Source organism: Cryptomeria japonica, chromosome 8 (genome assembly GCF_030272615.1).
Source record: "Cryptomeria japonica chromosome 8, Sugi_1.0, whole genome shotgun sequence".
Taxonomy (NCBI): domain Eukaryota; kingdom Viridiplantae; phylum Streptophyta; class Pinopsida; order Cupressales; family Cupressaceae; genus Cryptomeria; species Cryptomeria japonica.
Window position 1 is genome coordinate 551214043 of NC_081412.1, and position 15209 is coordinate 551229251.

At 31.6% G+C, this 15209-nt stretch overlaps 1 protein-coding gene across 1 annotated transcript; it reads left to right on the forward strand.

The window, feature by feature from the left end:
* Nucleotides 1-9352: 9352 nt before the first annotated feature.
* On the forward strand, nt 9353-11002 carry LOC131067077 (LOB domain-containing protein 29-like). The gene is made up of 2 exons (XM_058002003.2): nt 9353-9643; nt 10631-11002. Exons 1-2 carry the CDS (start codon nt 9353-9355, stop codon nt 11000-11002), a joined length of 663 nt encoding a protein of 220 aa, XP_057857986.2.
* Nucleotides 11003-15209: the final 4207 nt, after the last annotated feature.

Sequence of the window (15209 nt, forward strand, 5' to 3'; positions counted from 1 at the left end):
CTATCTTTTATCTTTAATAAAAACCATAATACCTGATATCAATTAAAAAAATTGAACAATTACTTAAAATTTTTAAATATTATATTTTGTATTAACAAGATCAAATAAAAAAACTAAGCAATGGTAATTGAAAGTAACTCATCTAACTATTTAACAATGGTGAGCTATTTCAACATATGATTATTGTAGGAAAAAATAAATTCTCAGTTTTCTATAAGAAATTATTTTCTTTTAATCTAATGATACTTATGTTTTATAAATAATTTTGAGAATATATTTTTAAAATATAGAGTTTAAGGATAACAGTATATTATCTATAAAATAGAACCGTTTTTCTAACTGAGTTTGAGAAGTAAAAAACTAAAAGAGAATTGACATAAAAAATATTAAATTTCACTCATTCACCCATTGTTAATCTAGAATAATGTGGACAATGATTGAATAGTAAGGAATTTAATAGGTTTGGTAGAATGTAGAAGAATTGAAAAGAATATGTGAAACAAATCAATAATTTATTTGTTAAATTTTTTGTATTATTTTTGTAGTGTGGGTTACATTTGGTTTCATTTTTAGTTTTTTAATAATCTATTATATAATATTTTAATTATATGAAAATAGATTAATCAATTAAAAATTTCATCGATTATGGAGATTTAAAATTCATGGATTTGATGAGACATAGGTTAATAAATATTATTTGAGGCAAGTGGAGGTTAAAATAATTGGGTTTTATGAGTTTAGTAATTTATTTGTTTATTATAATCATAACTATTATCATAAAAATAAAAATAATTTATTATTCTATATTTTAACCTTATTAAATACTTTTTGGCCTCATTGCAAAATATTTTGTCCAACACAACAAAATAAATTTTTTTTTTTGATACATCTATAAAATATGTTTACTAATATATTTATTATTTTATAATTATGACAATAATTTTCATAATAATTATAATTATATTAATTATTGAAAGTTTATTCAATAGTTAAAATAAATTCAAATTTAATTATTGATAAAATTATTATTATTGATTTTTTATGTTTTATTTTTTAGGTTTAATTGTAAAATTTAAGTAATCATACTTAAATAGATTTAATTTTTACTTATTAAAAGTAAAAAATAATGAAATATTTTATTTTACATCTTAAAATAATTTATTAGTGTATATATTAATTTTATGAAAATAGATTATGATTTTTTGTAGTGTGAGCTACATTAGTTATATTCAAGAAAGCAATTGAAAATAAAAATTGTTTAAAGATAAAAAAGAAAAGTTAGCAACACCTTCCAAGTTTTAGAACATTAACTTCTTTCTTCATTATAATTATTTATAATTGTTTTAATTTAACATAAATTAAATGTATGAATAATTTTATTTTATTATGTATATTTATCCTATAAATTGATTTTGATGTCATTCATCTAACTCTTTTAATATTGATATGACTTCATACTTAAAATAAATATATATATTTTTATATTAAATAATGAGAGACCAAAATAAGGAGAGTTTATACAAAAACCAGACATCCTCGTATTGTCGAATCTCATCCTAATTTTTGAACCATGTTGTCCATCCTTGTGGGACTTCCATCCACACCACCTTCTTCCACTCCAGGACCTTGGTAAACATCTCAAACTTATCAAATTAGGGACCTCTATTGTCCCTAAGTTCCTTGATTAGATTCTTTAGAGCCTCATGGAATGCAGTCTGGTTCTCCGCAATTCTAGCCCATTCAAAGCCATCCTTCATCTCATATATGAACATGATTGCCCATCCATCCCTAGGAAACAAAGGAGCTTCTCCCTCTCAACATTCATCAAAGCTAGTAAGAGTCCTATCAGTGCCTTGGAATTTTTCCTCATTTCTAAGTTTCCAAATAAACCAAAGTATGAAAGAAGAAAAGATTTCCCAGAACATGTTAGCATCCTTCTTGCCTCTCTAGCAAAAAGGCAATAAAAAAAGATGTGCTGCATAGGCTCAGGCTACTAGAGGGAGTTAACATGATCTATCACTGTGGTATCATGAATGGCAGTTTGTAAAATAAATATATTAAAATATAAGACTTAGTTTAATAAGTAATATTTGCATTATTTTTGTTTATAACTATAATTGTATTTTAATAATTTTTTTGGCATGCATATCTCATTCTCTATTAAAAAAAACTAAAAACTATGGAGATTCTAACCTTTTAACATACTAATATTTTTTAAACTTACAAGAATGAGTAATAATTTTCATTGAGATTTAGTTTTTAATCTAAAACAAAAGTTGATATAAATGTTTTTACAATTTAACATTATTTTTATATTAATATTTTGTTAATAGACTTCTACTAATTCATTAAAAATAACTATTATTCATTTATTTTATTTTTAATTTTAAAATAATTATTTTTTAATTCAATTTGTTTTTTTAATAAAAGAATTAAAAATTCATATTTGAAAGAAATATCTCTTTCCATTATTAACATATCAAAATTATCATCACCATCGCTTTTTCCATTATTGACATATCAAAATTATCATCACCATCTCTTTTTCTTCATAACATTTGACATTTTTTTTTTTTTTTCAAAATCATATTTAATTATTAAAATATAAGAATAAAATAATTAATATTTAATTTTATTGAATTTATAAGAATTATTTTAAATTTAATTAACATGTAAAAATATAATTTCAAAATGGTGAAAATTAAAAAATTCCCACTATTCATATTTGTTGACTCGATATGATTTAGTTACTTTTTATACAATATTAGTGTATAAAAAAAGTGTTTTCAGATTTGACATATAATCTCAAACTTATATATATTTATATTTCTATTTTTTTAATCACATAATTTGAATCTTAGTACTTTATTTATTTCTCATCCTAGGTCATAATTGGAGGACAATGAATTAGTTTTGTATTTAAAAAAGACTCTAATATTTCAAAACTCAAATTTATCCTTCTATATGTACTTTAAGTGTGAATTAAATGTGTGAAATACTTTATTTGTGAACTTCATTCTTATGTTTTTAAAAATAACATGAATTCATTTAATATTATTTAGCATAAATACAAATTTCACATCTCAAAACTATTGTAAATATTTTTACCTTATACATGTATTCTAAAGCAAGACCATTAATAAGAAAATCTACATTGCAAATCTCACATGTTTGAGAATTTTTTTATTTAAAATCTATTAAGCTACTAATCTAGTATCCTTACATGGTTTGAAATAAAAGTAATTAATATATTTATTAAGAACAAACTCTCAAATCATTTTTTTAGGTATGAAAATATAACTACAAATTAGTACTGATATTCTTAAAGTTGATAAAATGCTTTTTAAGTTATAATTATAATACCAATTATATAATTATGAAAATAATTTAAATTAAAACATAAAATATTTATAAAAATTATAAAAAAAAAATTAATAAGTAATCTGTTCAATATATTTTGTAGAACAATAACTTTATTTTGATATAAATTTAATTTTACTTAATTTCATCTCTTGCCCAAAATGAAATAAAAATATTAGAATCTCATTATTTACAAACATAACATTTCAATATAGAAAATTATGATTGGACCAAAAATCTTTATTTACTATTTTATTTCTTTATTCTAAAAATAAAACTTATAATAAGTTTTAAAATAAATAATTTCTACCCATATTAATGATAATTATCAAATATTTATACCATTTTTTATTTTACATAATTATTAATAAATTTATATTTATATTTTAAAATAAGGATGAACTGACAAGTTGATGTAAGATATTTTTGAAATGCTGAGTGTGAGAAGGAATGGTAGTGCTTGCGGGTTAGGGGGTAGGGTTTTAGAGGGAGAGGATGATGCAGATGATGCAAAAGATGTGGTTGGTGGAGATGGGAAGGATGTGGCTTGCTCCTCCTTGGTGTTGTTTGACAAGAGTTCTTGTACCCTACAATGGAGAAATCTCGGGAGTGTCTGGAGTTAGGTTGTCACACTTGTGGTTACTAATTCAATGGGGTATGGTTGCAGTAGAGGGTGATTGTGTTTTCCCTCCCTATGTGTCTTGAGGACTAGGTTGCATGTGATTGGTGAGAGTGGTTATGTGGGTGACATTGTGTTGTGCCCCTATTTTGGGTTGTTGTCTTTTTCACTTGTCGTTCTCTACTACTTCTTTCCTCGACCTCTGGCTTTTATGGAGTGTGGATTGATAGAGATTTCAAAGGGTTTTGACTTCTTTTTTTGTCTACTATTAGTGGCCTTTCCATTTTTTTTTGCTTCCTTATGTACCTTCTCTGTTGTCCTTATCAAGGGTTATCCATGGCTTTATCTTCTGAGGTGATCCCATCTCCTATAGAGGTGGAGATGTGTTTTGCCTATTTACCTCTGATTTGTTGCAAGAAGCTATTCAAGGAAGTTGTTTTCATTTGGAGATGGAGCTTTCTTCCCATGTTGCTTTGGGAGTTGTTGAGGAATCAGTGGTTTCTTCTTGTCCTCTTCTCTCTTGCGTATGGTTGGAGGCTTTGTTGTTTTATTCTTATAATTTTGGGAGCCATGCTAAAACCTAGTGCTTTTGGTTTAGGGAGCCTATTAAAACCCCATGGGGTGGTTAATATTGTTTATGAGATCTTTTTGAAAACCCATGTGCTTTTATTTCAGTGGTAGGTTAAGGGAGCCTTTTTAAAACCCTTGTTTATTCTGATGATATGGATCTAGTCTTTCATGTCCATATCTTTGGATTCCCAGGTCTCTTCATGTTGAGGGTTTTTCTTCACCCCTTTGTCTTGGTTCCATGGATTTGTACATTGTGTTTCATTTTCAGCATCTTGGGGTTACTCTAGTTGTTCCTGTTGAGGTGGTCCTATCTTCTATGGAGGGGAAGATGGATGTGGTTGGAGGTGAGCTGTCTCCTATTGAGGTGGAGTCAGATGCTATAATTTTTGCCTAAAAGTGTTGTTGGTGGGCTAATGATACTCAGGTGTTTGGCTAGAGAGGATTTGTTGATGGCATTGTTTCTATCTTCTTCTAGTTAGGTTGTGGGAGCCTTATAAAACAAACTCTTGAAGGTTTGGGGAGCCTTTCAAAACCCTTTGGTCCCAAATTGTGTTTGTATGCTTACGAGAAAGAATCTGGTGTTTATTACTTTATAATTTGTGATCATCCTCAATGTTTAGGTCATGGGGGCTTGGAAAAACCCTTGGTTTCTCTTGAAGGTTAAGGGAGCATTTCTCAAACCCTTGCTCTTGTGAAAGGATTTGGCCTTCTCCCTTTTGAACTAGGTTTCATTGTTTTCCCCTTGTTTCTAGGCTGAGTTTGGGTTGCTGGTTATCTTTGTTGTATCTTTTGGCAGCTGTTTGTTTTGGTTTTTAGATCCTTGCTAGATCCACAAGTTTTGAGTCCCTTAAAAACCTATTGTAAGGGGTTTTGGGTCCCCTCAAAACCTATTTTCTACTTTATTCAAAATAATTTGAGGTAAGATAAAGGAGATATTTAGGTGAAAAGGTTGGGATTCTCTCTTTCAACGTTGATAACTAGAGTTTAAACCTCATAGGGTTGCTTTCTACCCTTTCAACAATGGAGATTACCTACCTTATGTGTAGGATGAAAATGGAATCACATGAAATAAGACCTAATCCCACTCTCATTCACACATTGGAATACAAAAGCTCCTAAGGAGATGTTTTACTTTTACCTCCTCTTATGAAAGAGAGTCAAGGAATAGCTTTAGGGTTTCTATTCCTTTGTTGCTATGAAGAGAAGATGTGCAAATTGTGATAGCGTGACAAACTAAACTAAGGAGATGACTAAAAATGTAAATAGAAATTAAAATAGGTCTCTATGAGGTAGTCAATTAATCTCATAAGATTTTCTTCCATGCCGTCTATCATGTTCTTAGAGGAGATTTTATCAGAACTATTCATCACTTTAGAGTTAATACATATATTCGTACCATTTTTCTCACCATGACCCTCATGGTTGGTGAATCAAAGGTGGTAGCACAAACACTCTATGGAAGGGTCTTCAAAGTAGATTTTTGGGAAGAATTGGATAAAGTTTTGATTAGAATTGATAAAGATTTGACAATCTACTATAGTATGCATAATGCCATCAAAATGGAGGCCATTATCCCAATTCCCAGATTCCCAAATCTCACTATATGGAACAAAACATTTTGGGATTTTAGAGTGATCATTATTCAAAGAAGTCTCCAATTTCTCAAAAGTTTGATGGGGTTGATGATGGATGGTCTAATTGGAATCAATATCATTAGTGACAATGTGGATCAAACTAATGAGTGGGCGATGGACTACAAATTCATGTAAATTTTAAATGACAATAATGATGTGGAAACGACTTCAAGTTCCAGTGAGGACTCTAGCAAGAAGGAAGGTGAGATGGAGCATGCAATAGTGTCTTTGCTTCATGAAGTTTTGTGGCCTTCTCCCCTGGTTTGTCCTCTAGTGAAGTATTGGACTAATTTTCTCTATGGTGCCTATGTTTCTATTTGCTTCTATTTACCAATATCATGATATGATGGGCTTTATCCACAAGACTTTTTGATAGTTTTTTTTTGTCATTCATCTTTGTTCGTACTATTTCAGTTTTCTCTAGAATCTTTGTCCCTATGATATGGGATCTTTGGTCGCAATTTTGTAATAGTTTACACTTTTGACAGACTCATTGATCCCCTGTTGTTGGGATGATTTTGATTTTATAATTGTGGTTATGGCTTTAATAGACTCCATGCCTTTAATGTTTATTTTCTACTCTATTTGAATATACTCTGGCCTTGGCCTATTATTGAGCCAATTTTTTTTTTTATTATGTTCTATTTCAATTTAAATTGAACTAAACAATTTTGTGGAAAGGATAATATTTCTAATATTAATAATTATTTTAGTATATTTAAATCTACAATTAATTGTTTTGATATTTTACTTATAATGCAACAATTTTGTGTTTAAATTGGATGTTTGTAATCATCGTATATCTAATTGGAATACTTATTCTTATTTCTCATTATTCTGAATCTAATCTTTACATATATTAATTCTACTCTTATATGAAGATTCCTATTTCAGCCTTGAATTTGGTTTATTGAACCTTCCATTTTCCAAAAAATAAAATTATTTATAGATCTAAATGAAGTTACCTCCAATTAACTATTGTATATCAAATAAGTATTTTATATAGAAATTAAAATGCTAAAGTATTGTATAGAAGCACAATGCCTTGTGTCATTTTTGAAATACATCCATTCATTCAATAACACATTCACATGTTATTTTGTCACTTATTAGAGCATTTCATTGACAAAAATAGAGACAAATCAATCTAAGAGCGATTGATTATAATTAGAACAAAATTAAAATTACTCTCCTTATACTAAGTTCTATTGATACTTTGAAACATAAAAAAAAAAAACAAACACTTCTCTTTTCAAAAACATAGAAGTGAACAAGACTTTTATAATTAGAAACTTCTAATTCAAGATCAAATAAAATTAATTATCAAAACTATACACACAGTTAAACATGAATCAATTTTGAAAATAATAAAAACTACCTAATACGTATATAAAAAATCTAAATTAAATTATAAAATATGATAAAAATATAATCTTTATCATTACAAATAAAATTAAACACCTCATTTTTAATTTTTTAACTTAAATTTCATACTTAAAAGTAAACCTAACCCATTTGTTTATATTAGTTTATAAATATTTTGACCTAAATCTCTTGACCTTCATATCCTTTTCTTTACTAACTGCTGAACAAAATATTGAGCGTCTATGTTGCTGACTTCAGGTGAACCCTCTGAGAGAACAAAACTTGGCAGGCTTGCTAATGATGACTGGCCACATATGTACTTGATAAAAAGCTCTCGCTTTTTTAGTGCTTGCCATTTGAACTTGTTTCATAATTGTCTTTAATTTTTTTATATTTTAATTTTTCATAGGTTACGGAGGAACCAATCATTCTATGTACTTTCTCTATATGAAAAAAGAATAAAATGGTGCAGTGGCGATCATATCCTCCTCGACACCACTTTGACTCCGTTGAACATTCAATTGTCGCCAGTGATGTTGGGAATGGCCAACACTGCCTTTAGAGGGTTCTTTTTTATAGCCACTGTTAAATGGGTTACTCAGCACTCAACGCTGTCAACAACCAAAGGATAATCAATATTTTCATTATTAGTTTATAAGAAACTGAGCAGGCTGTTAGTATTCAGTTCATTTTAATAAACATATAAAAAACCAGATTCTCTAAAATATCAAAATAAAAAGTTTATTATTTATATCTTATTATTCAAGCTTTTTTAATTATGTATAAATATTACATTCTCACTATTAAAACTTTAAAGTTTGGTGAACTTTATCAATCCTAATCATAAGTAACAATGTTTATGAGGAAAAAACATTAAACTAAGTTCGTATCAATATAGTATTTAAGAAAAAACACATGCAACGACAAAATAATGAATAATAATGCTCGCCACTCCAAGCCATTATTATAGGTCGGAGATTAGGTCAGTGTTCACTTTTCATGCGAGTTGTAATTTGTAACTTGCAGAAATATGAATAGAACAAAATTTTCTCTTAATAAAAGTTGAGATGCTTTAAAAATTGAATGTTCAGATGCAATTAAAATTGATTCTTCATTAAGGAAGGTTAGAATACATTTTATATTTCATTAGTGACAAGCTATGCATTGTTTAAATATTTGTCTGATTGATGGTGAACTTCAGAGTAAGGTAGCAGGCAAGGGTAGGGCTAACTAATCGATTATTATTATTTCTCTTTCATACATTTCAATCCGAAAGCTGCTCTAAGAATTCATATTTTATAAACCCGACAATTTAATACCAGAAATAACCACATAAACATGTCCCTACCCGTTTCGTAATATTTTATGAAGGCTGGCTAATGTCACGATGGACTCCCACCGTAATAATGTGCAATTAAAAATACAATGAAGGCAGCAATTCGCATAAATTGATAAAGAATTTGCACGGTTTGTACTATGATTAAATGCAGGGCAAAGCAGTGCTTAGGGATTTCTTTTCAATATTTCAAAAGTTTCCACTTAAAACTGTTTATTATAATAATGTCCCCATTAATTTTTAATTTTGGTTCCATGGATGCCAGTTGTTATGTCGCGCAGTGAACAACAACAACGGAACGTGATAGTGAATGCACTGTGGAATAAAATTATCATTCAATATTGTGTACGCCAATCTGTTCTATTGGTTAATATCCAACAGAGGTGGTTGGCCTATTTATACGCCAATCTGTTCTATTGCTTCTTCAAAACTGAAGTTAAAACAAGTTAAGATCCCTTTTGTATTCTAATGGCAACAAGAGAAGGAGGAGCACCCTGTGGAGCTTGTAAGTTTCTGAGGAGAAAGTGTATGAAAGGGTGTGTGTTTGCCCCTTATTTCTCTACAGAACAACTGGGGCCAGCCCATTTTGCTGCAATACATAAGATCTTTGGTGCAAGTAACTTCTCTAAGTTGCTGCAGAACATTACATCGGAACAAGAAAGATTTGATGCAGTTGTCAGCATATCGTACGAGGCCCAGGCGCGCCTCCAGGATCCCACTTATGGCTGTGTTTCACACATCTTTGCTCTTCAACAACAGGTTTATTTATATATATCCCTATTTAGAATTCTTCTTGAGGTCTTTATTCAAATCTGTGTGTTTTCAGGGTATCAAATGCACTCACTAGATTCGGGATATGGGCCTCGACTTTTTTTGTGACCATCTGCTTAAGCAAGAGTTTTTACACCAAACCTTATATAGAGCGTTGGATAGGAAACGAGTGACTATTATTTGAATAACTGTATTTATTTTCATTGCGATATCCAATCCATAGACTGAAAATAGTAGACCTAATTTTTAAACAATAATCGCTATATATAAAAGAACCCTTGATAAGTCACTGAAAATAGTAGACTTAATTTTGTGATTACATCAACAATAGCTGGTTTTTATGTAGTTCCAATAATTATATTACATAGATCTCTTTTGAGGTCTTTGAGAAGTGGATATAGTGGAGGTATTGAAAGTCCAGGAACAATCAATTTTACTTTTTTGATCATTTTTAGTCTATTTTATGATTCCATCAACATTAGCATTATATCACATAGATCTCTTTTGTAGTCTTCTAGAAGTCAATGTAGTGGAAGTATGCTTTTGAAAGTTGAGGACCAATTAATGTTGTTCTTCGATCTTTTCTGGTCTATTTTGTGATTACATCAACATTGGTTAGCTTTTATGCAGCTCCAATCATTATATCTCATAGATCTCTTTCAATATGAATCAACTCTAACTTGCAATGCCATGCATGAAAGTTTTTAGCATCAAACTTTTCAATCAATATGTCACTTTATCAAAATAAGATTGAAATTATGAAATTCGATTAGAAGTTTATTGGGAACACTAGTATATTTGAAACCTTTACTCTATTTAAAACGCTAGTATATTTGATTCTTCTAAGATTAATAAATTCCTACTATCTTTAACCCTAGGAATTTGCTTTATTATTCTAGAAGATCATTTATATTCTAAATTTAAACATTTTGGATCAAAATCGCTGAACAAAATCTATTGTTTTACATTTTACAGGTTGCACATTTGCAAGCCGAACTGAGCATTGCCCACTCTAGGCTTTCTTCTGTCTCTGATAGGACATCATTGAGTCCTTCCCCTTACGCTGAACAATCAACTTCTTCATATGCTAGACTCTACGGAAATTGTTCTTCTTCAAGTGAACCACAGTCCAAACATCCAAGTGCACGAGAGAATGCTGCATTTTACCTCGAGGTGAAAACGGATAGGAATTCGTGCTCTCCCACCAACATGGACTACTACGAAGATCTCTCAGTAGACCATCAAATGAATGCTTTCGAATATGAGATAAACTCATTGCCGGCAAGTCAGGTGTATGAGGGAGATCTCCACTCTTTGGCTTTTAATATCCTTAGAAATAGAAGCTGAGCTACCAAAAACACGCAGAAAATTCCAGTGCAGCTAATAATGGTGTTATCAAACCTCCAATGCTCAGTGGTATCCATCTTGACCAAAGCAATCTTTCCAACTACGAAAGGGATTGTCAATTTTGTTAATTCAAGTGTCCACAAAGTTTTCATAAACGGTGTTTTAGGAATTGTTTTGAGTAACACAGCTTCACTCGTCAAATTGGCACTTACATTGCGGTCTGGGATATTCTTCTTTACGTAAATTTGTGTGGTCATATATATGTGGGTGGAGAGGTAATATTGAAATGGCCCCATTTATACGCCACACTTCCATCGTGGAATTCTGTTACTGCCTATAACTATTCCTTATATCTTCTTGGCTGTCTCCATTTAAAGATAAGCATGCTCTTGTACTATTCATTTGATCCAGCAGCAGGAATCTACTTTTATTAGTCCTTGGGTTGGCAGTGTACTATAATAATAAATGTTTGCTACAAATCAGTCATATATATATATAATCCATATATATTTCATAGATGTTTTTTTCTTATAATTTATAATATAATTTACAATTGTTTTGATTAGATAAATCAAGAAGGGCCCAAACTCATTTACAAACAATTGAATGAAATAGTCAAAAAACAACGGCCTAAACAAGGAACTAAAGAAGAATCACAAGAGGTGAGACAAAGAGCGAAATTGCCATCAAAAAAAATGTTTTTGGTTAGAGCAAGGAACTAGAAGAAGCCGTTAAAGATTAAGAGGACAACAATGACAAAAATATAACCTCATGGTAGTTTGAATCACATCTTAATGCAAGGCCTCCATTAGGTGGAGGCCTTGCAATAAGATGTCCTCTTAGTTTTTGGAGGAAAATTTAAAAGAGAACATCATAGATTTTTCTCTTGATCTTGCACGGAGATTCTTTTCCCTCAAAATTTGTTTGCAACAACATCTTGACCTTCTAAAATGACCAACTGGGGAAGTCTGAACCAAGTTTATTTGCAACAAGCCACCAGTTTCATGAAATCGAGGATACAACTCATCAAGCAAAACCTCTACTAACTGCACATTAGCATGAAGATTTGTACCAAGAAAACAAAAATGCCCAATGTTAGAGAGGTGGTATATCTGAGAGGGCTCATAATGGATTTCCTACTCTCACACTCCAAGCTTCAAGAAAATTTAAAAACTATTTCGCAACTAAGAACCAACATTATCAAGAACATGGAATCTAACAAAAAGAAAACTAGATCTTGACTAAATGAAATTATCAATAAATATGAATCGACCTATAGAATCAGCTATACCCTTAATTATAATCATGTCATAATTTGAGAGAGAGCTTTGGGAAGTAGAATCAAATAGGAAGCATGTTCAACTTGGTACCATCAATACTAACAACCCATATTTTAGGGAAAGCAAGACCTTACCATAATGCTAGGGATAATCTTGAAGAACATTGGAGTATTCTTGAAACTATTGAAGGAGAAAAGAAGGAAACAATTCATCATAGCTTTAGCACTCAAAAGACAACAAATAAACCAATAAACAAAAACCTAGCTGCAAATAAAATCTAAATTTACTCCCCAACCAAAGAACCTATTAATCAGATAAGAATGAAGATCCTAATTATCCCTATCAACCCAATTAGTAGGAAAAGAAAGAGTTTTAGGTAAAGGCATCAAATGGAAAATAGGCTAGGGAGAAAAAGGACAAATCCCACCAAGAAACAAACTAGAACCATAAACAACAACTAGCTTCAAGAGAGACCCTATACCTCAGATGAAGGGAGAGCCTCTCTCATAGTAGGAACATTATGAATCAAATCATAAGATGAAAGAAGAACACCTACATGACCCTTATTAGGATCCACATTACACACACTGGGAGCAACAAGTACATATGTCCTAATATTTAGACCACTTTAATGGAGAAGAAGAATAGGTATTGGGCCCAAAAGGATTCAAATGACTAAAATATAAGAAATAATCATCCATCTCGACATTAACTCTCACGTCAAGCAACAAAGGGGAAATAGGGGAACATCCACACTTATCTCAATAGGGGACTTAGGGGACAGCAAGAAAAAACCTTCCTAAGAACACCAACAAGATCAATCTCAATAGAAGCTTGAGGAATAATAGAAGATGCCATTTTTGGCTAACCTTCATACATAAATCTTTAAACTAGACCTCAAGTATGATGTCCAAAAATAACCCATCCTACTCTTCAAGATAGACCAACCCCTAACCAACCATCTTATCATTACGAGGGCCTCTATTAGAATAAGAATCATAAAAAACACTTTCCAACCCTTAACCTAACAAGAGTTGCACAAACCATCCATTTTAACATGAAAAAAGCCTCCAAAAGAATGTTTGGCAAGGATTGATCTCTTCCTTGATCCAAGATTAGGGTGAATGAACCTCAAAAATGTTTTTCAAAATATCAACTACATCCACATGAAGAACTCCTCCCATTGCAACACTTCAAGGAAATCCAAGGAAATCACCCAAATAGGATCCCGCAAAATAAAGATCCACTTTCATTGCTAAGAAGAGAAAAGTAGTCCTAGGTAAGGTATCTACCATGGATCCCTCCTAATCATCTTCCTCTTCATTTCCATCATCTGATTCACCCTCTTCATCATCTACTCCTTTTCGAAAACTATTGCCTTTAAGGTTAACACTACGTCCAACCTAACCATCATGCTAACCATTTGTCACAAATGAGGTAATATTATTTTTGATTAAGATAAATGGGTTTTACAGGGACCCGAAACCCAAATCCAAGCAGAAATTTAAGAGAAATGTAAGAGTCGCTAACTAGTCCAAAACCAATAGTAAAAGAACCACCGAAATAGGGCAGAGCCCACACAAAACAACAACCAACAAAAAACATAAACTAAGAACAGCAAAAAAAGATAATACTAAATCAAAGAGTACATAAGCTCAAAGTTCTTCTAGATCATATTCTTGTTGATCTCCTTGAGCTCTTCCATGATAAATCTTGTTGAACTCCTCTCCTAATTCCTGCCCCTTGTTTTGGTAAAGGGGCCCATAGTAACCTGTGATCCCTCTCTGGTCTCATTTTAAAAATGAGGGTGTTTTCACCCTATTCTGGTCTCATTTTCCCTGGTTGGTCACTACATCATCTACAACGGATGATTCTTTGGCTGTGTGGACTGTGGTTGTGAGGGTTTTATCCTTTTTGGAGGCTACACACAGAGGGAAGGCTAGGGTCTTGAATGGTGTTGCATATGCTAGGGAAGATGGAGTTCTTCATATACTTCTTACTTTTATGATTGTTTTTCTTTCTTCAGAGTGTACTTTTGTTGGTGGCACTTTGTTTGATTTTTGGGTTGTGGCTCTAGAGGGTTGTTTTTTCTCCCTTGTTTGTTGGGAATGGCAGCTGCAACTTTGTGATTTTTGGTGGACTCTTGGTGGCTACTAGTGTTGTTCCCTTTCCTTACTGGGCCTTAGGTTTGTGGAGGGCTCTATACCATTTTCTTTTGGCTTATCCTTGATTCCTCAAGGGGTTGGACTATTTCTTGTTTTTAGTTCCTTGTGCTTCTCTGTCTCTTTTTTCTTTATAAGGAGATATGTTATGGCTTTGGGTCTTTTTTTCCTATTTATGGTTGAGAGCCTTTTGTGGGGGTTGGTTTGGGTTTGGTTCCCTACCCATCTTTCACTAAGTTTTTCTAATGCTGGTTGTGGGTATGGCTCCCCTTTTTGGATCCTTGTCATGGAGGATTTCATGGATTTAAGTATTTTTATCTTTTGGGGCAGCCATATGGTGTTTTTTTGGGTATCTTCTTCTAGTCTTCCTTTTGAGGTGGTCTTGTTTCTCTTCATGGAGATGTCAGGTTTTGTTGGAGAAGAGGTGTCTTACAGATCTGGGGTTGCTAATCCTCTTTGTTTTAGTGGTTCTCTTTTAGCTATCTTGAAGGCCTCTTTTAAGATGGAGATTTGGTAAGTTGGAGATCTTGTTCGGATTTCTAAATCTATTGTTCTATCTTTGGAAGGTGTTTTTTGTTATTACTTCTTTTATTCCTTCACCCTTTCTTTCTTATTGTTCTCTCTATGGGGATGGTTGTGGGGATTGATCCTCCTCATGTTGTTTGAAGCACCTCTCTGTGGGTAGTAATAAATGTATCTATCCTCCTTGGCCCTTTTGTTGGCTTTCCCCTAATTTCTTGGCTTGTGCCTCAACATATCTAGTTT